The 25,361-nt window shown below is 36.0% G+C and overlaps 1 protein-coding gene across 50 annotated transcripts in view; it reads left to right on the top strand.

Moving 5' to 3' along the window:
- RBFOX1 (RNA binding fox-1 homolog 1) overlaps positions 1–25,361 on the top strand; it is a 584,605-nt gene that overhangs the window by 475,438 nt on the left and 83,806 nt on the right. For all 50 annotated transcript variants that reach the window (XM_072349235.1, XM_072349263.1, XM_072349278.1 and 47 more), the window contains one exon: positions 23,890–24,033. In XM_072349235.1, the coding sequence (XP_072205336.1) occupies positions 23,890–24,033 (144 nt within the window). The remainder of the gene's footprint in view (positions 1–23,889; positions 24,034–25,361) is intronic.

The following is a 25,361-nucleotide window of genomic DNA, read 5'->3' as shown; positions in this document are numbered from 1 at the left end:
CATTAACTCTGCATGTGTAAGAAAGCAGATAATAGTGGAGTTTGTTTCCCTGCTGCTTCCCCTTGAGAGCGTATTATGCTAGTTATAGAAGCAGATATGGTATGGTTAAAAAAAAAAACAAAAAACAAAAAACAAAAAAACCAACTAGTTTGTGCCATTCTGATTTTTATCTATGTGTGAGTACTAAAAAAATACTCACCTCTAAAGTTAATTATGCTTCTGATTTAGATCAACCATGAGGTTGTTCTGTAGTCTCTCTTCCTTAGTGTGTGATGTCATTAGATTTTGCAAGCTGAGGTACATTTGTTAAGTTGTATGTTTGGACAGGCATCCTCAAGCAAAGCAAAGCTGCTTTGAGATGCTGCCAGTTTGGAATCAATATTCAGCATGGTACTGGGGGGGTGCAGTGCTTCTGAACTCCTTTAGAAGACCTGAAGTAAAGCTGCAGAACTCCCATACAGTGGTTAAATGTCAACTTGCCAACTACCAAAATTACTCATGTAGCATGCACTGAACTTGATGCTTTTCTCTGTGAATATAGTTGATATGCTAGATAAAACTGTCTACTCTTACAGTTGACCTCCTTTTACTCTGTATTTTTGCATCTCCTTTGAGAATTGGTGGTTTGAAAATGTGTTGGTTTCTTTCCTTGATGCTGTGTCTAGGTTTGTGCATTCTTAATCATGTTGCAGGGACCATCTTGTCTTAGATGGATTTGGAAAGGCTTAGTGATACTCTAGGCTGAAAGATCATTTACCAGGTTGATCTTGATTGTTTTGGTGAAGAGATTGTGGATTTTTTTTCCTACTGATGTCTATGTTGAGCTTTTTAATTTGTGTAAGGGAAATGACAGGAACAAATTCTCACAGTAAAGTGCTTGACTGCATCACCTAAGCCCACGGCTGGGTAGATTGCTCATATCGTTTTCTGAGATATGTATATTTGCTAGCTCTGTTTACTGCTCTGTTCTTTATGTAAATGACTGGCATGCTGTGTGTGGGTTTTTGTTTTGTTTTTGTTTTTTTTTTTCCCCTTTTTTAATTCACCTTAGTTTTGTTTTGTTTTGTTTTCATCCTATTGCTTTGTTCCTGGTCTGTCTACCTCCTGAGGATGTGGAAGTACGTTAGTTCTTTCAAGAAACTGTGTAGGCTATATCCTGCTTGATGTAGAGGTGTTCATCAGTTGTTCTCCTTTCTACAGGAGTGCTATTGAAGCAGAGGTACTTAGAATGAGGTTGTCTTCATTTTGCTCATTTGTCATGTAACTGTGATGTGTTCGTTAGCATAGAGGTAGACCTCCTTTCTGTCCACTGCACCAAGAAACTGTTTGGAGAGCAGAATGTTTTTCAGGTGCTGCTGAGTTCAGCTGGTATTAACCTTCTCTCTGAATATTCTCCTTATGCCTAATAGGTTTTCATACTGCATCTGGCACATATATCCTGGAACTGCCTCTTTGTGTAGTTCTGTCTGGAAAACACATGGCACAGAATTGCAGTGCAGAGAGCCATGTCAATCATTTCTCAGAATAGCTGAGAGCTGACTGTGCTCTCTCTACGGAGCAACAAGGAACTTCTCACCATGAAGTGGCTGTCTTGCAAGTCACATCTCCCCATGGATGTTGTGGTTATTCTTTTCTTTTTTTTTTTCTCCAACTGCTGTCAAGGCTTTTTATTCCATTTCAATGCTGGTTTTGTTTGTTTGACTATAGACGTTTGACACCAGCTTTGCTAGATAGTTGATAATACTTTACAGCAGTGTTTGTTTATCTAAATAATACCATGCTCCTGTAGGCTATTGTATCATCATGGTGTTCTGTTTCAGTAATGCCATTTTGTCCGCACCTGCTACTAGAATCAAATATTTCAAGGAGCTTGTTTCAACACCCCCAACTGCTCCCGAGCCTCCAAAAGCAAGCAGCTTGGTCCAGCTCCTGCTCTGTAGTAGAGTGAAAAGATCAAAACTGACATCCCAAATAGATAACATAATGCTGTGCTAGTTTAGTGAGGCACAATAATGTCTTGTGATTGTAGGCATTATTACTTCTAAGAGGCTTCTTTTCTGTGAGCATTGCGTGCAAACTTGGTAACTGTGCCCTGCTTGTGTTTCTTTGCTTATGCTAAAGAATAGCACAGACGTTTTGCTCACTTAAACATCTGTATTTGTCAGTGCGTGCTCTAATGTAGCTTCTTCATGGGGATACACAGAAATTCAAACGGACTGCTTTATATGGAACAGTTTAAAAGTGTCTCTTTGTATTAGTTGTGTTGCCTGCTAAGAAGATAAATGACCCTTTTCCTATGTTGCTGAGTTAACATAGACTTTCCTTCCAGAAAGTACTTGCCATGTGTCAGTAGGTTTTGTTTTTAGTTTTCTTGCACTTTGTGTCATCTCTTGGGCTCTTTGCTCTCCATACCAATTCTTCTATGTTTTATTATTGGCCTTCTCTCTCAGCAGTGTTAAGTATCCAAATGTTCTGGCTGTGCTTCAGGTTCCAGTGTCTCCAGAAAAACATTTGTTGCACATTTTGCTGAATAAACGAAGCATGTATTTCAAAGGGAACCTTGCTGTGGTGAAATAGCTAATTACAACTTACTTTATATTTGACCTTCTGCATCTTACATTATAACATGGTAATTAGAAACAATCCTCACTTATGTGGGGAATTTTTTTCTTGAGAAAATTAGCTCTCGTTTTCTCTAAATACAGGAGAGTCTCTGCTAGATTAGGTAAGACTAATTATGTTTTCCATTCTTTTGTAATTGACCTGCAAAAAGTGGTTAACAGTTTGCAACTTTATCAGAAGACATTGATTCTTCCTTGCACCAAGTTATTGTAACTGTAGTATAGACTTCTATATGGGCAGGAGCACTTTGTGTAAAGGCATGAGGAGAATATGTTGTCAGTAACTTGGTCAACCAAGAACACCCTTAGGTCCTTGCTTGCAAGAAACTCTTCAGCAGAGGTCAGAATGATTGGGTAGAACATTCCATCAACTAAAATGTTTTTTTATATGGAAAACTAGCAGTGCTTGTAACTAAGAGCCATGTAGATTGTTTCCATTGCCTTTCTGTCTTCTTCCTTAAATTACGAGGATGAATTTCTGGTAATGTGACAGTCTTTTCCACAGCATCATAACTTACTCTCCACATGGGTATGACTACCTGTTGGTCTAAGTTAATGATGTCTTAGGGGTTTATTACACCTTAACCCTAAAACATTTTTGTAAATCCCTGTTTATACTCTCAAGTTTCCATTGCTCTCCCACATAGCTCTCTCTTCAGCTCTTCCACCCACTCATTCCCAGAAGTGCTTTAATTTAAGCCCACTCATGTGTGGGCTGACTTACCACTTTTCCCTGCTTAATATGCTCCCTTTCTAAGCTCAGTGTGAAAGAGCAGCTTGATTCAGACATCTTATTTTAGTGTCTGTCAGTATTAGAAAGGCAATAGCGAGGCACCTAGATCTGTCTTGGCTGAACCTGCAAGTGTTTCAGTTCACCTGTAAGTTTGAAGCTATTTTACAGTCTGCTAAGGATGAAGCAGGTCAAAACACACATCGCAGACAGAAGTAGGCAAAGGAAAAATTTCATAGAACTAGGTATGCATTCAGGAAACTATTACAGGTTGTCCTTTTAAACTTTAGTGGGAAAGGATGTAGACAGAGATAATGATCGAATGCACATTGTGCATTATTTAGTCATTTTGTGGTACACAGAAAAATTTGGGTTGTCATTTTAAATTGCACAGATCTAGACCTTACATGACCATTTGTTTATTAACTACAGAAAAAGGAACGATGGATGAACAAATATGTGAGTCTTGGTGTTTTTCTTTTTTCTTTTTTCAGTCTTGAATGCTACATTGGAGAAAAAAAAAAAAAAAAGCAGTTTATATACAAAAAAGCAGCAGGGCAACAGTAATTTACATTTCAAGAGATAGGTTGCAATTTGTGGAAAACTAGAGTAGTTTATTTTGTATGTGTATCTAGATTTCTCTCAAAGACTTGTATGAAGCTGGGAGGTCAATCCGGGACATGAGGCTATAACAATTTTGGTTATGAAATTGTACATAACTTTGAACTGTAAACTGCAGGTAATGTGATTAAAACTATTAGTAGGAGAATACTGTAGCTGTCTTAGTGAATCTGAGCTACTTAGTACATAGTTTTCTGAGTTTCACATGACAATCAAAGTTTAAAGGAAACGATTTCCTATTTCTTATACCTAATTACATTGGTTTTTTCTGATTTATATTGAAAATAATGCTTTAAAATATATTTTAGATCAAAACATTAGCATAATAATTCATGCGTAGATCAGCATCATTAGTATTTAAAAAAATAAGATACTCATGAAACTGAATTTTATTCCTCCTGCCTGAAGTTTTGTGACCTCAAGATAAATTTTACTTTACTGTTGTATCTTGTTGCCAGATACTACTTGAAATGGTGTACGTATTTGATTGTTTATTGAAAGATTTACTCACAGTAGAATGCTTCTACTGAAACCTTACGCACTGTTGTCCTGAAGCAAAAGAAAGGCTCCTGTTGTTTCCCTGAGCTTGGAACCTACTTCTCTGCTTCATATAGAACTGAGGCTCTTTCACAATGATATGTGAGCTGTTGTTAACTTCAGAAAAAAAAAACAGCTGATGAAAGAGTAACTTCATCTTATTTGTTCCTTTTCTTTGAGATTTAGGTAATTGCCATGTGCTTTGTGTTCTTTATTTATGTGATTAAAGTCGCACACATGTTTTTTGTTCAGACTGCGGGGAAGCAGGTAATTGAGATGGCTTTATGTACAAAAAGGAAATAATTGCTAATATTCTTAAAAGAATGGCATAAATGAAAAACCTGCCTCTCTTGTTTTGCTTGTTTCTTGCCTGCTCTTAATCTTTGAATGTGTTCTATTTATTTTCTTTTTTATCTTTATGACTCTTTAATCCCTTTTTATAATCTTCCTCTGATTTTCCACGTTGGTTATTTTTCAATACGATTACTTTGTCTACGCTTCCTGTTTCATCCCAGTTTTTGCCCATTCCCATATAATGTGGTATTTTTCTTTTATTCCCTCTCCGTGATGTTACAAAGACCATATGTAATCTTCTGAAGGGTTTATATAAGTGATGTGGAGAACCTACACAAATTCTCTGGTATTTCTATCTAGATGAATGCATCTCGCTGAATCTAGATGCTTTTTCAGAGGGTATCCCTTGCAGTTTTGTTACGATATCATCATATTGTACTACATCCTTTTTTGTTTGGTTGTTTTTTTTTACTTATCCGATCATGACCTTTGCACTACAGACCCCTCAGGCCATCCACTACTCTTGACCAAAGGGACATTCTGCATTTTCTTTTCCAGAGGAGACTCTTTAAATCTCCACTACTGAAATAGCTGCTGATACCACTGATTCCTTCCCTGCCTGAGAACCATCAGTGAACTCAAATAATTGAGTCTTATTGCAGTATGCAGATTCTGAGGTGCCCATTTAAAATCCATCTCAATATGACAGGAAAATGTACCATTCTCTTCAGGTGCTTCACAGCCGCTGCAAATTAGAAATTTGGGAAGTACTCATGTTTTCAAGGTAGGCATTGGGTCATTCATAATTCCTGGACAGTGTTTGATAACTCATGAGCTGGTAATGCTATATATAGTCTACTAAATTTTCACCATGATTCATAATGCTTTCCTTTAGAGACAGAGCAGGGTTTTATCCTCAGAGATGTGTTGCACACACTTTCAACTGAAGGTGGTTTTTGCTGCTGACATTTGCAGATACTGCTGACACACGTTTCTGAGTGTGATGCTGCTCCTTAAATCTAGTGTGATATTCCTTTTATGTTCAGTTTAGAGGGATGATTCTCTCTGAGTATCTTGTGAGATGATTGATTTCATCCCAGTGACCATTTTGTGAGTTTTTATTGAACTTCATTTGTTATCCTTTCTACTTTCACAGAGGAGGATCTAAAGAACAAGTAGTTTAAGTAACCTGCACAAGGTAAATATGTATCAAAGTTGACTGCAGCAGCTGGCTGTCCTTAACCCAAGCACCTTCTCGTCTGAGAGATGCTTGTTTTCTCCTAGCAGCAGAATGCTACTGCTGAGTTTTGTTTGGAATGTGTGCTTTTGGAGCATTGAGTGCTCCACCTATACCGTGCCTTTTGATGGGGTTATGTTGTGTTGTAGCATCTAGTAAGAAACATCTGTTCTTTTGCTTTGGAGTAGCTCTGCAGCTTATTGCCACCTTCCTTGTATGAAGAAACTGGATTAAGGAGTCAAAGATTGGTCAAGAAACAATAATAAGTAAAATAAATGCTGCCAGGATCACAACAGAGGTCCAGTGATGATGGTTTAAAACCCCCCACAACCTGTTAAATATTCATGTCTGCCTATAACGATGAGTCTTTGGGTAATTCTCTGTCCTTGCCTGACATACCCAGTTAACAGCAGAGAAACAGTGGGCTTAGATTGGCCCTGTAGATATGTTTAGCTTATGCAGTGTTACTGTAGTTAGCCACAGATTTTATAAGTGTGCTTACAGTATTACTTTGCTCATGGTAGGTTTCAGTACTTCACATTTCATACTAATTTGCCAGGAAAAAATACTTGCAAGCAGTGCTGTACTTGTCCAATATTTCTGCAATGCATTCATCACCTGCTGATTTTTTTCTAAGCATGTGGCGTGGAGAGACATTTAACAAAGGATGCACACTGCGTGAGTTGCTGTATTTTGTGGTTATATTTATTCATTTATTGTTTATTAGAGGTCATGGCACTGTCCATGACTTCAGAAATTCCTGTACGGATAAATTGTGTATTGTTTTGCTGCGGTATGGCATTGAATATAGAAGAAAATGTATGTACAATAATAACAATAATAAATATTTTTAGAAAAAGAAAAATATATGGCACTACCAGATCTTTATCACATTGACTTGAAACCAAAATTGAGAGATTTGGCTATTTTATATCTAGTCAGTCTCATGAGCAGCGGAAAAGTAGTTTTATTTTACATTTATGTTTTTGTTTTACTATGGACTGTATGCTGATGATTCAGAATTCAGGCAAAAAGGAATTACAAATGTTCCCAAACAATGATAGCTGAAGTACATTGCTGTATATGAGCTTTCAGTTTGATAAATACTTACTTATGAGATCATAAATACTTTGAGGTACAAAAGGTTAATGTAGTGTGAAAGGCTGTAAAACACAGCAAGCAACCTGCTAGATCATAATGATGCATTAGTACCTTTCAGTATGAATGCTTGTGGTTATAAAATCTTTGAGTTGAATTTATTCTGTAATACAGGAATGTAAAGCTGGAGTATCTTCTCTGTGTAGTTGTACTTATCTTTTTGCATTTATTTATCTCTGTGTCTCCCTCTCAGCAGAGGCTGTCTTCTGCTTATAAGTGCACTCTGTCTGAAAATGATGAAAGAAATGGAAAAAAAAAAATAATTATACAGAGCACACAGATCTTTTTGGCTAATTTAATTTCTGAAGAGCGTAGGTCATGGGTGCACTTGTGTACCCAAAGTAAATAATGAAGTAGTGCTTGATGGTTTTTGACTGCTGTATGTTAATAGATTTCCGTGAAATAAATTAAGTAGTAGTGCACAAAAGAAACAAAATTGATATAAATTCTATAAAGCTGAATGTTACCTGAAATTTATCTTTCAGGACTAGGAGAAATAGAGTGCTAAATTGACAAAGTGAGCATTTACTTTATGGTTAAATTGACTTTATCATAATAAACTATAGAACTTCTCAGTCTTAGAAGTCTGCTGCTGCGTATACTTGTGTCCAATATGCTGATGCAGCTAATATTTCTCATTTAATATCTACCTCTCTGAAGTGTTAATTTTCATGTCTTCCTCTTATTCCAATATCAGAGCTTATGACACATTAGGATAATTTTACTGTAATTAATCTTTTGAGTCAGTTCCACTCTTTTCAATGAAGTGCTGTGTCTTGGATAAGCTAAATTGAAGTAGTTAATACAATCTGAAATCAAAGACGAAAAACTTTTATTTGCAGGCTGTTGGTTGGTATTTGCTGTCAGGCTCCTCTGCTCCATGGTAACAAAAGAAGAACTTTACTTTCAGTTTATACTCTCAATGAAGTAAACCTGTATCTGGAGGACATTTGATAGTTTTGGAGAATTACATAAGATGAATGTCTGCAGGAAAGTTTTTGATATAGGTACATCCATCTCCTATCGCAGAAGCCTGTTTTGTAATTATTATTATTTTTTGAATGTTAAAAATAGACACGTTCTGCCCTTACTAAGATATAATTAGAAAGTTGACAGTGTTTGGATTGAAGAAATACGCCTTTGGTAAGTCTCTATAAGATTAACATTTAAACTTGGCAAGAGCACTGCAGTACAGTGGATTCTATCCCAAATACCCGTGAGTGAGAGAACATGAAGTGAAATCTGCATCTAGTAAAAGCATTTATAACATCTCTTCAAACAATGTATTTCTTAATAAATTCTGACAAGTTTTATTTTACTTTGGAACAATTGTTCAAGCTTGAAATCCTGATAACCAAGCCCCGATAGACCACTCTGTCTATTTATAGATACAAGACTGAAATTATCAAATGCTACTTCATGTTACAAAGTACAGGATTTTGATGATAACATAGAAAAGTTACATATTGGCAGCTTGTAGTTGTAGGTTAGGGTATGAGCTTTTATGTGTTGTGATTCTGGCCACAAACTTGCTTTGTTTCTTTTGTTTGATTTTGCTTTAAGTGTCTGCGTTATGTTAAAGCTGCTGTAGCTGCTCAGTCATGGACTAGGTGTAGATTTCAACGGTACCTCTTACTTGACGTTTGTATTAAATATCTTCCTCGTGCTACTGTAATCATGGATGTTCTTAATAGAATTGCATGGAGGAGCTTAATTAACCTCCTCTTTCTTTTTTCTTGCTAAGGAAATTAAAAAAATAAAAATACAAAAATCAATGCTGTGGTTTCTAATTTAATGCATCTTCCCCACAATGTTTATTAGAGGCTCTTCACATAAGGAAGTCAAGTGAAACAGAGCTGCTCATCTTTAGATCGCAATTCATTTTCTTTCAGCTGAAATGTTCACCTGACTTTCTAATTGGGGAAGAGAAAGAGTCCTGAGTATATGCATTAATAAATATATATTCTTCATGAATTTATATAATCTCATAACTGCAGTCATTATATCATATTGGATGGTTATGCAAATAACTGAGGGAATTTCAAGTTATGCCTACTGTTTGTGAGCCTCGTGACTGACTGCTTTTCTTTCTTTTGCTCTTGTAAATAATAATAAGTGAATCGATTCTAATATTTTTCTGTAGCTTTTCGGACATCAGGAAATTTCCAGTCTTTTGGAGCAGGTCATTTCATTACTGAGAGAGAAATGAGCAGACAGTAAATCGTGGAATGGCTTGGGTTGGAAGGGACCTCAAGGATCATCAAGTTCCAACCCCCCTGCCATAGGCAGGGCTGCCAGAAGGTTGTAATTTACATTACTTCCCTCAGAAGTTACAAAAGAATATGTGTAAATGAAATTCATGCCATATATCTATAGGGCTGGTGACCACTCTTATGCAAGGGCATTTGGATGAGTCACATTCCAGTTGTCTTCCAGGGCTCCCATGCCTTTTTCAATACAGCTGCATTTCAGCCACTCAGTCCCCAGCCTGCTCTGGCCCGCAGGGGTTTTCCTGCCCAGATGCAGGACTTTAGATTTCATTGTGCTGGATTTCATGAGATTTTTCTTTGCTCATTTCTGCAGACTATTAAGGTCTGCACAATCCCGTGGTGTGGAAGCCACCCCTTCCAGGTTTGTGTCATCATTGTATCAAACAGAAACATAGATTCCATCTGAACAACAGTAAGCTTTATTTATTTACTTATTTTTTTAATTGTGAGAGTGACTGAATGCTGCCAGGCTGTCCAGAGAGAGGCTATACTTTGTTTTACTTTGCCATCTTTGAGTAATTCGAAAGCCGCCTGGACAACTTGCTCTGAGTGATCCTGCTTAAGCATGGGGCTTGCCCTCAGCCACGCTGTTTCTTTATGATTTGCAAACTAAACTGAATCCCTTTTCTGAGATTGAGATGAAACTCCTCTGTAATAATAGCTGAGAAAGCATAGATATAACATTCATTACTGATTCCTATAAATACAAAAGCTGCTTGAGACAACGATGGCTGATGGCTTCTCTGAACAGGTGTGAGATGAAAATAGGTAGATCTTTTGTTTGCGACATGATAAGATAGGAGAGAACCAAATAAAACTAATAAGAAATAAATTAGTTTTTCTTTTTTTCCAAGGAATGTTCTTAAACTCTAGAATTACATATGTGCTTGAAAAAGTACTATCCTGCCTAGCAGTAGAACTGCCTTTTGTTAAATTAGTGTGTGTTATCTTTGCATAAAGAGGTAAATGTGATTTATAAAGTGTCTTTTTGTGATTCAGGAAACCCTAAAATTCTGCTGGGTTGTTTAAAGGGATCAAGACTTGACTCCTTGTGCAAAAACATGCAAGTGAGCAAATGGGAAGTCACAGCAGGAATTCAGGAATAGGTGAGGGGTCAAACAATGAACGGCTTTTATCATGTTGCCACATTTTCTTTCTTTTCATGAGCTTGCACTGTAGCAATCAGCCACTCTCTCACAGTGTGAAACTGTATTCTCACAAGTTCACTCAGCAGTTGGTTGTGTCAACACAGCTCTTACAAAAAGAGAGTTCACATGCATAACATCAGTCTAGTTCAGGGGAGAATTTCAGAAAATAGAGTGCATTTATTCCAGCTGAAGGTAAACATTGCTTTCTGAACAACTCTTCATAGCCAAATCTGTAAATGTTCCAACTAAAGACGCTTCATGTGTTTCTTTTAAAGAAAATCATATCTACAAAGCTATATACTGTAGTATTTCTTTAATGATTTTTCATTTAGACAGACCATGTCAAACATTACAGCTTTGCTAGGATACAACCACGACTTCATACAAGCTAGCATCACTAACTTCAAGCAACATTTCTAGAGTCTGTTCCTAGAAGAGAAAAATTAATGAGCTTACTGTAGCTTTGCAGCCTTTCATAAAATTGATTTATGTGGGATAATACTTCTATTTTTCTACTAATTTAAATACTTAAGAAAGAATTTCATTCTGTTACACAACAGTGACATGTGAACTAATGACCATGCATAAAATTGTAGTTACCTTCCTGTGTATGTTGTTTCATGAATCATTTCATCAGGTATTAAGGTAATAAGTGAGGTGGAGATGAAAACTTGTTTAGGGAGTATTTAGTACCCCATTAGTACTCTCTGAGGAAGATTCTTCACTCGTTTTCCATGTAATATCCATGTAACTCTAATCCCCAAAGTCTTTCTCTGTGGCTTCAGTAAGTGTCCATTTCCTAACTAGTTAAGGTAATCTGAGATCAATCTCTAGGTAAGCTGTTGTAAAAAGGAGCAGGGCTCCAGTTTTCTCTCACCCACCATCAGTAGTGAGCTGAACAGCCCACTGTCTAATTGTGTGAAGTGTTAATTTTCAATTGGATTGACAAATCTGACCCAATACTTGATAATATATATTATACTCGGTATAAATACTGGTAAGAAGACAAGGGAGATGGAAGGGACCTGTGTCCCAAGGTGGTACTGAAGGCAGAACTTGGTTTCAGCTGGCCATGTAGCCACGTTCAGCTTTCTGTTTCCTTTAAGGCGCATAGAAAGAAACTAACTGCATTGTGAGAGAAATCCAAGAGGTGAACTGCGGGTGAAAATTACACCAGCAATTAATTTTAGCATTGGGAATATTGATAGCTTTTTGTTCATGTTGCTGATTTTCAAGTGTACGTGCCTGTGCATTATGAAGCTGTGCTTCCTTTTAAAAGGTTAAAAACTTTTTATCGACTCTAGTCAAGGTTTCTCTGTTTACTTCCATGCTGTTGTTTCATTGGTTGTCTCTCTTATATGAGCCTTTCAAGTATTGAAAGAAAATTATCTTTAAGCACTTTGTTTCTGCTATTGAAGTCCTTTGAAAGAGCTACAAGAATTACATCAGAAATAGTATTATTATGACTAATAGGTGAAAGAGATACAGCTAAATTAATTAAATGGTTCTTTGTGCCTATGTAATACTGTTTAAGAAATTTACTGTGGATTGAGTTAATTATTTTGTCCTTTGACCAGTAAAGCATTTCTTAGTGTCTGTTTAATTTTTAATTTATTTTTTTAAGGATAAAAACAAGGAATTTCTTTTTAAATTATTGTGACAATGTCACAATAGTTTAGTTTTTGTAGATGCAGAATGAACTTCTTAAAATGTGCTTACATTGTATGCACTTCTTAGCTAATGAATACAGGAAATAGCTGATAAGAAAATGATTTTATTAATTGCTGTTGTGATATTCATGGATGTGATCAGTAGGCAGTCAGAAATTTTTACACAACTAATACATAAATGCATTAAAGCAACCTACTATGATTCCTTCTCCAATCTATTGATATGTCGATGTTATCTTGTTGTCCTTAACTGAACTCAGCGATCCCTTAGTTAATCAAAGCTCCATTAAAATCAATCATAAATATTCTTTTGGAAATCATATCCACTTTATATGGATATATAAACTTTATTGGTTTTGTCTAAGTTTTGAGACAACGTATTCAAAATCCGCAACAAACATGGATCACCAAAACACTGGCTAGAGAGATATGAGTGTGCCTTGTGTTTTGTCTCAACTTTAAAACATGCATTATATTAATAAGAACCCAAGAAGCAAGTGAACATTAACACACTTCTTAAGTAGTGAAATGGAAGAAGGAACTGCAATTATGCACCAATAGGCTGAACAGTGGAACCAGTGTATTGTTTGGTGCTCTAGAGCTGAGACAAGACAGCCTCATAGAACAGAGACTGTACTGCTCTGTTTATTTCTCTTCAGATCTGCCAGAGACATTATTCTGACTTGTTTTCATTGGATGCTTTGGATAGTCTAGTGTTTTTGTATATGAGAACAGGAACTTTATGTCATTTGTGATATGGAAAGTTACGTAAAAATAGTAGGAGTGGGTGGTGAAATTTTTCTTTTGGGTATTATGCCAAAGTTCTAACACAGCAGAATCAAAAAGGAATTTAATCACTAAAAATAAGTCAGAGTTTACCTCTGTGTGAGTGTGTCTAAAATCAAGAATTCCTAGAATTAAAAAAAAAAAAAAAAAGCTTCACAATTGCATTGTTAATTTAGCAATATTGTTGAGCGAACTCATCCTTTGTGGTTCTTTGTGCATGACGGCAAGTCAACATCTATGTGCACATTTCATTAGATCAGTAAAAAGAACAATGTATGAAGTCTACAGAAATGAAATGTGAAGGGGATGTGTGGCATGATTTGCATACCTTGCATTATACAATACTTAAATATTAGAAAAATAATCTCTCCTTGTAATGTCCTGAAAAAAAGAGTCTGTTGAACTTCAGTCACAAGCAATGCAGCTGACAAGAAAAATCCCTAATACTTTTCCTGGCAGTGTTTATGCCACTAGTAGTAATAATGAGAAAAAAACAATGATAGATTTCTTTTCATGTATACACCTTTACGTAAAAATTTCAGTACAAACACATATCTATGTAAATAACTTTTTGCATGTATTCTTTTGCTTTCTGGGAAGGACATTCTGAGGATGGGTCATTCAGAATATGAATTCTTTGAAAACATTGATTGATTAATCACATCTACTTAAGAAAACAAGAAAGATGTAAGCCCTTCTACATTTGTCAACATGCTGTTGGTAACATACTTGAGAAACTGTGTTTTCAGTAAGTCCTAAATTCGGTTTTAAATTAATCTTTTCTGACTTTTTTAATAGAATTGTAACTCTTTGGAATCTGGACCCTTTTTGAATGGGAAATGTGCAGTATTATCTAAGAGAAGTATGGAAAGGATTTACTATGCATGATTTTTTTTTCTTTGTACACATTCTGTATGGTTACAGTTTTGCTCAGGATGCATATATTTTTTTTTTCTGCTGAACTTTTCTCGATTGCTTTTTTATCAAGTTTACAAATCAAATCAAACAGGTATATTGCAGAGCTCTCTGATATTATTTTCTGCGCTTATAGCACAATGTATTGAATTATACTTGCTCATGTACTGCCGCTGCTATTCTCTCCAGATTGAGAGAGAATGACTGTGGGGGCTGTAAATTCACTTGGCTTCCAGCGCTACTGGTTAAATCAAGAGCCCTATTCAGGCTAGAGAAAAGACAGAGCAAGTGTTCATTACACAAATCAATTTGGTCAAAAGTACAGCACAGTGGGTACTCAACCATTGCTCACATAATATTGTCAACGTAATCAAATAATGCCTCAAACACATTCACAAGCTCTTTCTCTCTGAGAAATAACTTGATTGGTGTAGCAGGGAAAAACAGGTGGCTGTTTTGAGGATTTTTTTTTCCTTATTTAATGATTTACTTATTTTTAATATAAATTCCTATAGCACTTTATCCTTATGTGAATATGTATACATATGAGAAACTCAGCATACACCAAGATAGACAATCCCTCTGTAGCCTTTGTTCTCTTTCTTCATTTCCTGTAAATATTTTATAGTCTGCTATAAGTAAAATTAGGCTTTTCTCACTCTAAACTTCACGTGGATACTAAAAATACATAAATAATTCATATTTATTTACAGATTACTGAAAAATGGTCAAGGCTTGGTAGAACTTTGTTATTCTAATCTAGTAGATTTTCTGTGTGACCAAGAAGAAATAGTACTTTTATGTCGGCTTTACTCTTTATGTTCTGTTTAGTCTTAAAAAAAGGAGGTTAAGGGACACGTTCACTCTGTGGTAGCATGCAAACAGCACTTACAGGACAGCATTTATTTGCATTTAAAGTAGAGTTCATGGGTGAAGGATTTCATCTACAACACCTTTTTTTTTTTTTTTCTGAAAAATGAAGATTAATCAGTGAACAGGAACAAGGGAGATACATTGTAAGCTTGGGTTAACAACTGTCAGGTCTGAGCCTTAAAAAAAGGGAGTAGTAGTGCAGGATAATTTCTCAAAATAAGATCAGGGAGAATTGGTAACACTTGGATATCTGCAGGAAAACTAGACTGGCCATCTTCTCTTAGAATGTGTAGAATGTGTTTTTAATTGATTTTAAGATCTTTACTCAGTGTCAAGTCTTTTAAGAACTTGAGTGAAGTCCTTTAAGAATTTGGCTCCATTATAAAGTCATTGTAAAGAAGAAGGTGGCTGCAGGAATTTCTAGTAAAATATAAAGCCGCCTTACGTTGAGGTCACTAGTTTAAATTTCACTGCTTCACTTAGTGTATGCATAATGGCAGATGGTGATTGGCGCAATGTGCATGTATTAAACCCTTTAAATAAACTAATCCCTATCAACTAACTGAGGAATGCTCATTGGCTCTCCTGTACTTGAAGAGGTTCCATACAAAGTGAACTTCACTCCCTGAAAAAAAGGTATTTCTTTCTATAACTGAGCTAGAGAAAAAAAAAAAAAAAAAAAAAAAAGTATATGGATTTACTTACAAAGCAGTAGATTTTATTTAAGCTGTTCCCTGTGACAGATTTGTTTTAAAGAATAATCCACATGTTTTTATTTAAACTATCTTACATGAAATTTAAAGCAGTTTCTGGAACACCTTTTTATTTGGGTTTGTTTACCTATACGAATGCTTTTGACTGTAATTCATCCTAACACTAGCATGCAGTAGCTGACTGAAGTAAAGGGAATTCATCTGAATTTATTATTGTGTATGTGAGAATTTGGCCTTCTATTTCTGTATTCTCTACTTTAGGATTTTCATCATAAGTTTTAAGACTACCTTTAATTAAGCTGTTGAGTATTTGTATAATTGTGAATATATGGTGAAATAAGAACCAGGAGACAGTATGTTGATTTGGCCAGAACTATCAAGTGAGATGATAGCCCTGGGACGTGGTATACTCAGAGAGGAAAAAACAAATGTGTAAAAGAAAATTCCTAGAAAAGATGTATAATAATTGGTGATGCCTGAGACTCAAAGGATGTTTTTACCTGAGATGTAACTTGCCTTAACTTCAGAAACAGTGTTTTCTGCATGCAGACTAGTGAAAGACTTTTGTGTGTCATTTTCCTCTTTTCCCGTATTCTAAACTGACAGAATTCCTAGATATACTGTAGCGAAGCATCATATGCAAGGCCATCTTGCTTTTACTATTCTGGTATTTTTCAAATCTTTTTTATTATCGCTTATATATTCACAGAGCTCTGTTAGCTGATTTGATAGTTGCAGTGATAAATATTAATGTAACTCTATATTTAGGTAGTACTATGAATGTACACATTTCATGTAACTTGGGTAGCTCAAGAAGCAGGTATCAGGATGTTAGCTTCTCTTAGGGATTAGATATATATCCTCGTTTTGGTTTTTTTTTTGTGGTAAATAGTTTCTCTTCAATATTTATGAGATGGTAACATAACACATCATTTTTATTAAAACAGATACGTATGTAGAATAACGTTGGAGAGAGGTCAAGAGAGAAGTCAACTATTGAAGAGATCTGTGAAAGAATAATAATTGCATGATACTGAGTCGTAAGATACGGAAGATTATTTATTCTCTGGAATGACAAATTAAAATTGACATATTTCTGGGCAGAGATGTAGGAGTGCCTCACTATTTCCTATGAAGGCTGTCCATACCTAAATTAAATTTTATCAACATTAAACTTGTTTAGCTCATATATGTCAGCTGAGGTAGAAATTTTTATGGAAAATTGAGAATCTCAATTCTGTATGTGCCTGCAAATGCAATCAACGGTAGTTAAATGGCTCAAGTTTCAGCAACTTACTGTAACGTTTGTGGCATAAAATGATGCTGGAAAGTTGCAGTTATGAATTAGTAAATATCCACAGCAAATGTTTCTTACATAATTTTTATTTTTATCGGTTTCTGTCATTTTATAGTCAGTAGGATGCCAAATTTTTCATCCTGTGGTTCCCTCCAGGCAATACTCATCAATAACTTGCTAAAATGTCTGTTTATCAGGACTTTTAAATTAGGGGGGAAAAAAAACATGCAAAAAGAAGCAGAGAGTTGGTGAAAGTGACCTTTTTGGGAAGATGACAAATGACATAAATCTCAGAGCTGAAAACGAACCTCATACAGCGCTGACATATATAGCAAAAAGCAGTAATTTTCAGTGATGCTGAGAACCTGCAGTTACCATTGATTTCTTTTAGCACAAACGGTCTGTATTTTGTCTGCTTTCATATCCAGGTGCATTTGTAACTTTACTCCTTGGTTTAACTGATTAGAAAAACAACTTATTTTCTAATGATTTGAACTGTCACACACTGGATTTTTTCTGTACCTGTATCTTTGATATTTATGAAGCACAATATGTGATTCTAGAAATGCTTAGGAACTTCACAATCTTATAAATCTGATGCCTCAGGATTTGCTGATATATTTTTTACTGTCAGAAATTTTCATCAACATCCAGCTGGTAAGATTCAATGGATGAGATCTTCAGCGGGCAAATGGAGATATTGTCCGTATATGTTGCCTATGACTATTAGGGATTTCAGGTGATATGGCGCATCCTGCAGCTAGGCTGTAAGTTGAGAATGTACTAGTGATATGTTTTGTGGCTGAATACGTAAGAAAGAGCCAGGAGAGAGATTGTGCGCGAGAGTATCTGAGCCAGGATGGAGAAACTATAGGTAATAGGGGGAGAGAATCTTTGAGAGCTACTGTAAAATTCAGTCTTGGTGCAAAGGGTAACAGTGCCTTTCTCCTTTGAATGATTGCTCTCTGTAGAAGTCAGCCTCAGCCAAGTGATTAATAAAATGATTTCCCAAGTGTCAGGGAAACGTATCTGTATCAAAAAGGGAAGAAGACAGATAGAGAATCTTCAAGTAAATTAGTTGGGTTTTGGTTTCGTTTTCCCAATCGTCTGCTTCTAATTAGATCTGTTCTGTATTTAAAGATTAAACTAATGATTTTTGGGGGCCATTAATGCCTGCCTGACTCTGTTACCTTGTGGAGAATGAATAGAAGTATTGGAGAATTGGAGTAAAGTAAGCATGCTTTTTAAAAAGAATGAAAAGAGAAGTGTTCGTTGGTTATGTAGGCTAAAGGTATGCGCTATCATCTGAGTTTCAATCCTTTGAAAATACTCAGAGTTAATATACCCTTTATTCTTAACTCTTCAAATTACAAGAGTATGCTGTCAGCATAGTCTCTTTTTTGGGAGGGGGTGGCTTCCAAAAAAGAAAAAAAAGAAAAAGAAAGAAAGATTATATTTCACTTACCATAAGGCTTTAACACTGTCACACAAGACATGCTCATTTTCAGGCTGGGAAATATAGCAAATATGCAACCACAAATAAGTTGGGTGCTAAACTAGAAAATCTGTTAAAGTATCCACATATCAAAATATAAAGTCTTATTGAAGGAATTGTTCAGGGGTTTGTGCTGACTCAGTGCTGTCCAGTAGTTTCATTAGCAATCTGAATGATGGAGTGTGCACTTATTAAATTTTCAGGAAAACCAAACTGGAAAGGACAGCAAGTACATTGCAAGATAGGAATGGAATTCCTAATGATGTTTTGTAAACTGGAGGTATTGTCTGAAAAAATAATGGTACTTGAAAACAAGAATGTGACATGTTTACACAGGAACAAGAATCTACGCTAGTATGGCACAGAAAGTCACTGTGTAGTAAATGGACTACAAGGTGTATATGAATATGAATGCAATCTTGTTGAAGTTGGGGGAAAAATGGAAAGATATCCACAAAAATAACAGACATATGGGGAAAAGCAAGGACCACCTTGAGGCATAACAGAAATCTATCTTGAAAATATCTGATGCTGTCCTTGTGATTCAAGCAACAAATTTTAAGGCCTAAAATAGGGTCCTGTGTGAGATACTAGCCACCAGTCAAAAGGATATGGACCAAATGGAGAAGTCAAAGAATGTTTTAGAATGTGGTATCAAGGAGGAAACCATTGGCATAGTTGTTATGCAAAAGTTGAGACTAAGGGGAATAGTTTTAATTACTCCTCTGTACATATGGCATGTAAGAGAAGAAGTAATGTTTTTTGAACTCTAATAAGATGGTCAGAAAAGAGACATAATGGAATAGCTGCCTTAGGAGCATCTTGTGTGGTGTCTGGGGTATTTAACAAGTAAAAGAATGTTGTGGCCACAGTTTTACAAGAGTTTTAGTCTGTTGCCACTAAATGTCTGTGAGTGTTGTCCTTCCAAATGATCTTCAGCCACATTTGCTCAGATAGACTGATGGTTTGATGCACACAAGAAGACTGTGACTGACAGAAACAAGATCTATGACTGTGATGATAATGATGGATTTCTGTATGAACAGCAAGAGCTTGAGTCTTTTTTACTCTGACTGATGAGCAGTGGTTTTGACTTTATCTTTCTTGAGAGACGCGTTTCAAGAAGTGAATGTCAAACAGCCTGGCATAGCTTGACCATGTGGATACGCGATAGATGTGTAACTTTTTAATTGGTTTAATTATGTAAATCTGATAATTACAGTTGAGATTTAAAACTGTCTTCTAAGCTAGCTGTGTAGAATGAGTTAAAAAATGATTTTTCTCTTGTGATAGTTTTAGAAGATCTTTAGCCAAATGGCTCTGATGCACTTGTTTAGAAGTGGCAATAGTAGATAATGCATTTTACTACTGGAACTGAATAATCAGTGTGTGAATTGAAGTCTCTTTTGAAAGTTAAACTCATAACTTCTTGACACGCAAAAGTAAACCTGATACAGCTTACTACTCAAAAAGGAAATAAGGTCATCACCCTTGCCAGGCCTTTTGTATCATTTCTGTTTAACTATGAAGAATAAATAAGTTTTATGTGTTTGAATAAAGCATAGTAATTTGCTTGATTGAATTAGGAAAGGTATTAAAAGAGAAGAGACCCTTAGTGGATCAGGACCCGCACTGATTGCATGCTAATCCACAGGCATGTAGTGAGGCATACTAACTTCAGGTAATTTTTAAGGATACATCAAACACAAGTTTTCTGTCTTCTAGCAGTAAAAATGTTCTGTAGAAATGTATTATTTCTTTGTGAGTTAAATTGCATTGTAGCTCCACAGGGCTTTGAAAGTTTCCTTTTTGGGACTTTACCAAATCCAGATTGTATCCTCTGTCCTCTGTGCATTTACCTGCTTGGTGTTACTTGAAATTTTCTCATAAGCTTCTTATTTCAATTTCAATTTGCAGCTATCCTTCTCCAGATCTCCTAGGCCTATGTGTGTGTTTCTGGTTGGTAGTGCACTTTAGAAAGATACGGTTGTAATGTCACATCTTATAATACACCGTACATGTTTTCTCTTTCTTAGACTTCTTTAAAGACATTTGCAGCTATGAATTTTAGATGATGGCAACTTTCTGAACTTTCTGATTTTCTTTCTGTGTCGCCCTAACTTTTAGATGCTCTTCACTGGAAATTTTAGGCTTCTGTAGAAGGGTAAAATGAAAAAAAAAAAAAAAAAAAAAAAAAAAAAAAAAAAAAAAAAACCACCCAGAAAATAACTGTACCTGGGTTTACCCACTGTGCCCATAATTTACAGCTTCTTCATTTCAGTATTGTCTTCACAAACCTCATTGCTTTCAGTTGCTGATATGTCTGTTAAATTTCTCAGTACAGAAGTTGCTCCTGACATTTTGGTATGTTGGTAGTACAAAATTCAACCCTTCTACTCCTTGTTTCTCATCATTTATATTAATACAGTGAACAGAAATTACTTTTTCCAATTTGCATTTATACTGTAAGCTGGTTCTATAATTTCTTCCCGGGGCAGCCTCTGTTCATGAAGCTGAACAGCACCTTCACAATTCTTTAATTATCTTCTGATTAATCTAATTGACGTTAAATTCTTTGCAAGTGTTGTATTTCAAGGATTTTCCAGTCCTGCATTCACTACTTGTTCTTGTGTGCTAAGTTTCTATCATATTTCTCTCCTTTTAAGGCCTGGATGTGGAAAGTGATCTTTGCTGATTTTAGGGATGGAATACCTTTTCAAAACTTCGACTCTTGAGTTGGTTTTAGATGCCATACTAAGAGGTTTTTGGGGATTTCTTTCTTCTAACAACTATGTTCCTGTTTTATCATTTAAATCATGAGAAATACTTACAGATGAACTGTTTAGTTTCCTTGGTTTTACCCATGAGTTCAGGCAGCAGCAGATCAAAACACTGTTTTAGGCTTATGTTGGGATCACTTGAAAATTGGTCTTTAGTGTTCATAGTGATTGGATTTTGTTTATGAGCAACATTGTACGGTGTGAAAGTAGACATCACTGGTGAACTGGTGCTTCTGAAAAAAAAGATAGGGACATCAGCCCTTGATACTGGTGCAGGTGCAAGTCTGTTTCCTTCAGGAAATCTTTACTCTATTTAGCTACTGGCGTTCAGCAGTTGGCAGAAATACACTGTAAATTGGATCACTGCAGAAAAACCATGATGAAATAAAGCCTTGAAATTCCTTACCTGTTTATTAACAGGGATCACTTCAGTGGGCTGCTTTTTATAGCACACTTGAACTGAAGGCAGAGGAGCTGCAGCACAATAATGGGGTGTTTTTGTGAGAAAAGAAAATATGCGTTGAGCCTCATTGAGGACTGAGAGCTTTATACAATACTGCTTTGGTAAATACACAAATCAGAGTTGTTGCTACAAGAGTAGACCTGCCATTCACTTATCACTCATTCTCATTTGTGTCCCGATCTCTTACATGTGTAGTAGCCACAAACAGAAGTACAGTGCAGTTTCATGGCAGACTGGTATAAACTGCACCCAGCCTGTTCTTGTCCATAGTTGTCTGAGCTATTGCTGTTGCTTGCGCTGAAAAAGGGCAGTGATTGATTTTGAATGAGAAGAATTTAGAAAACAAAATATATAATCTTTCACTGGACTCCTTGTGCTTGTAAACATTGCCCTTTCCAGCCCCCTCACTAAGTTCATTTGTACCTCCTTCGCTGCTTTTAATTTGTCCCAAATTGAGAGCTAATTCTTTTGGGGAGATTAGTGCCCATAGTGAGATTTAGACCTCTGAGTCAGACATCAAAGCTGGGTACCTATAGATAAACTTAAGAGCACCTGCACTATTTAAGCACATATTGCAAAATGTTAACAGTTGATAATAAAGTCATCAATGTTGAAAATAAAATAAAATAAAATTATTCTAAAGGATTATCCCTTAGAAAGCACTGTTCAACTTTTGATTCAGAGCTTAGTGCTGAAATTGCTAGTTTACATGGAGGTATGGCTTATCCTGTTTTCTCCTAAGATGCTGCTGCTATTATGTCTTACAGTGAAGCACACTCATGTTTCTTAAATGAAATCGTATCAAGGAATTTGGCTGTAAGAGCAAGGATAAGAGTTATATGCATTGTACTTCGAGAGCAAAAGATTCAGTTTAAATTCCTCTGTCTAAAATAACTAGGTTTTCAAGCTCTTTAAAGAGAAGATAGCAAACGATCTAGAAGAGAAGATCTCAGAAAATCTCTGTGCAACAAATCTCTGTGCAACAGTAGTTTATATTCCTTGATAGTTATTACAGCAATAATAATGGCATAGAAATATGAACAATATAGGAAATTGTGTATGTTTGTACTTGGAGAACATTTGTTTTTCCTGGGGATGATGATGCTGAACTTCATTTGCTAGCATTAAGTTTATATGTAGTCATCGCTGATGTAAGTCATGTCTTCTGTTTGAGTTATTTTACCTCCTTCCTAGCAGGCTTATTGATACTAAAACTATGGTAAGGTTCATTTTATTTAACCATTTTACTAAATGGTTGTCCATTAAAATGAATCTGATACCAGCAGGAAATGGGAGATGGCTTTTTTTTTCTACATAATGTCAAATTTAAACTGTACTGTAAATTAGAACGCAAGGGAAAAATGAATACTTGGAAGAAGAATATGATCAGAAGAAAGAGGAAGCACAGTGTTGTAGCAGTTGTAAGATGTTCCTTGTACTTTCATTAGTCTACTTTCTTTTCTGTTTTTTTATTCTTCCTACCAGAGCTAGAGAAAATAACTGTGCTGATTTTGCTGACCTGTGCAAAATCTATTCATATTGAATGTGTGCTGTACGGACAATGATGAATCAGATGTTGTGTGCTATCATTAAAGAGAACAACCCATCTATTTCTGTAACACACTGGTGGGCCAGTGTTGGTTAGTTTTGTATTTCAAATGACTGTGTTTCTGTACTTCTTAATCCCTCTAAGAGTTTATAATTCTGTTTGTTAAACTGTGATTCAAAGCAGCGCCCATCTTTTATAAAACTGTGTTTTAAAACTAGGAAACAGTATCCTTGTAAGAAGAGAAAGAAAATGTGTAAAACTTTTTTCTGAGTTTCACTTTTTATCCCAGGCAATCTTCTCCATTGGTTATACTTATATTCCTTTTCACAACTCAAGGCTTTTTCCATAATGGTGGCCATGTGTCTGGATGGAATGACTCTGGTACCTATTAGCGCTACTTATGAAATGGCAAATAGGATGTCATATGTTACCTACCTCCAGTGTAGAAATCCCAGTGGCCTCGGAATGAAAGCACTAATCTTGTTTGAAAGTCCGTAGCTTGCTGCTGTAAATACTGCTGTTATTTGGACATGGAGTCTCAACAACCTTGTAATAATCAGAAAGATTCAGGAAAGCATTTGACTTTCATATCAAATTCTGTTATCCTTCAGTACCTTTGCCTGACTGGATTTAAGTCCTTTTCAGTATGTTTGGAGAATTTAAGACTTTATTTACATGAAAATGCAGAATTGCTTGCAGCGTGCTTTACATTGTTTTGTTTTACCCCTCCAGCAGACAGAAGATGCAGCACAGACCGATGGTCAGCAACAGACGCAATCTTCTGAAAACACAGAAAACAAATCACAGCCAAAACGGCTTCACGTCTCAAATATACCATTCAGATTCCGTGATCCAGATCTTAGACAAATGTTTGGTGTAAGTACTAATGCTTTGTCTATGCTCCTCTATGTTTGCATTGCAAGAAATACTTTTTATATTACAGGCAATGTTGACAGAGATATCTATGAGTTAGACTGCTTAACCATTTTCAGTGAAGATTCTCTTTTCATTTAGTGGTAACCAAACATCTGATTTGTCAGTCATAGCTGGGGCAAAAAACTTCTGATTCCATCATATGTGCAGATTAGTGCATTCTGTGTATAGCTACCTAGATCGGCTAAAAATATTCAGTGGGTATGTACTCCTGCTGTACCCATCTGGATTTATATGCCTGATTTATTGATTTTTGGACAGTGTAATGTAATATAATCAATGTTTCACCTCATGAACAAGAGAAATCAATCTTTAAACAATAAGACACCGGCTGGTTTTAAGCAAGAAGTCCAGGCGTAGGAATCCTTTCTTATTCCCATAGGAATTATAGACCTGTAGGCTTCTAAGCTTTTTGACATTATAATTATCTAAGTCTCTCAATTTTTGCTTTTGCTCAGGCCATCAGCTACCTTCGTGTGTATTGGCTGTTTCACAAGTCTCATACGTGCCATCAGTTCTAGGCTCATAACCATGGAGAGGTTAGACCTGGTTTCTTCTCCCTGCTCCAAGAACTATTAGGTTTATTTTGAAAACTTACTAAATACAATCTGGAAATAGTACTTGAGCAGCTATTAGAACGCAGACTTTCCTTTTCCAAACAAGTACTTCCCAGTATTTGTGTATCTCTTGCTTTCTTCTTTCTGACTCACTAAAACTTATGCCTCTTCTGTGCTACAGTTCATGTCACATAGCACAGCATAAAGTACGTATGTCACTCCAAAAGTAATGCCTTCTGTTTATTTCCATGGAAACTACAACTACTAATAACATAGTTGCACTATTTGATAGAGCATTTGATATCAGCTGCCAAACCCTAGTGTTTTAATGTAGTCATTGCCATTAGCTCTACATTTTCCCCAGCGATGAAAGAGAGCCCACATACCACAATCGAAAAAATATGCAACAGTGGAGCTGCCCCACTGTTTCCCAGTTCATGGTTCTTTTTACTAGGAAAACGTTGCCCACACAGTATATCTTTCATTGGCCCAAACGTATAGAAGTCAGAAGGCACCGAATCTGGCCAGTATGGTGGATGTAGGGCAGTTCAGCCAAGACTGGCAATGTGTTCCACAGTTTACAAGCTGGCATGGGGCCTGGAGTTACTATGTTGCTAGAGAAAGGTCATCTTCTTTTCTGGTCTGATTCTGTAAGTCCTAGTCAGCATCCTGATGTAGCGGTCAAATTTGATGGTTTTTTTTGGGTTCCATGAG

The sequence above is a fragment of the Excalfactoria chinensis genome, chromosome 14 (assembly GCF_039878825.1).
Source record: "Excalfactoria chinensis isolate bCotChi1 chromosome 14, bCotChi1.hap2, whole genome shotgun sequence".
NCBI classification, from domain to species: Eukaryota; Metazoa; Chordata; class Aves; order Galliformes; family Phasianidae; genus Excalfactoria; species Excalfactoria chinensis.
The sequence above is the reverse complement of the archived record's forward strand: the minus strand, read 5'-3'. Positions and strand labels throughout refer to the sequence as shown.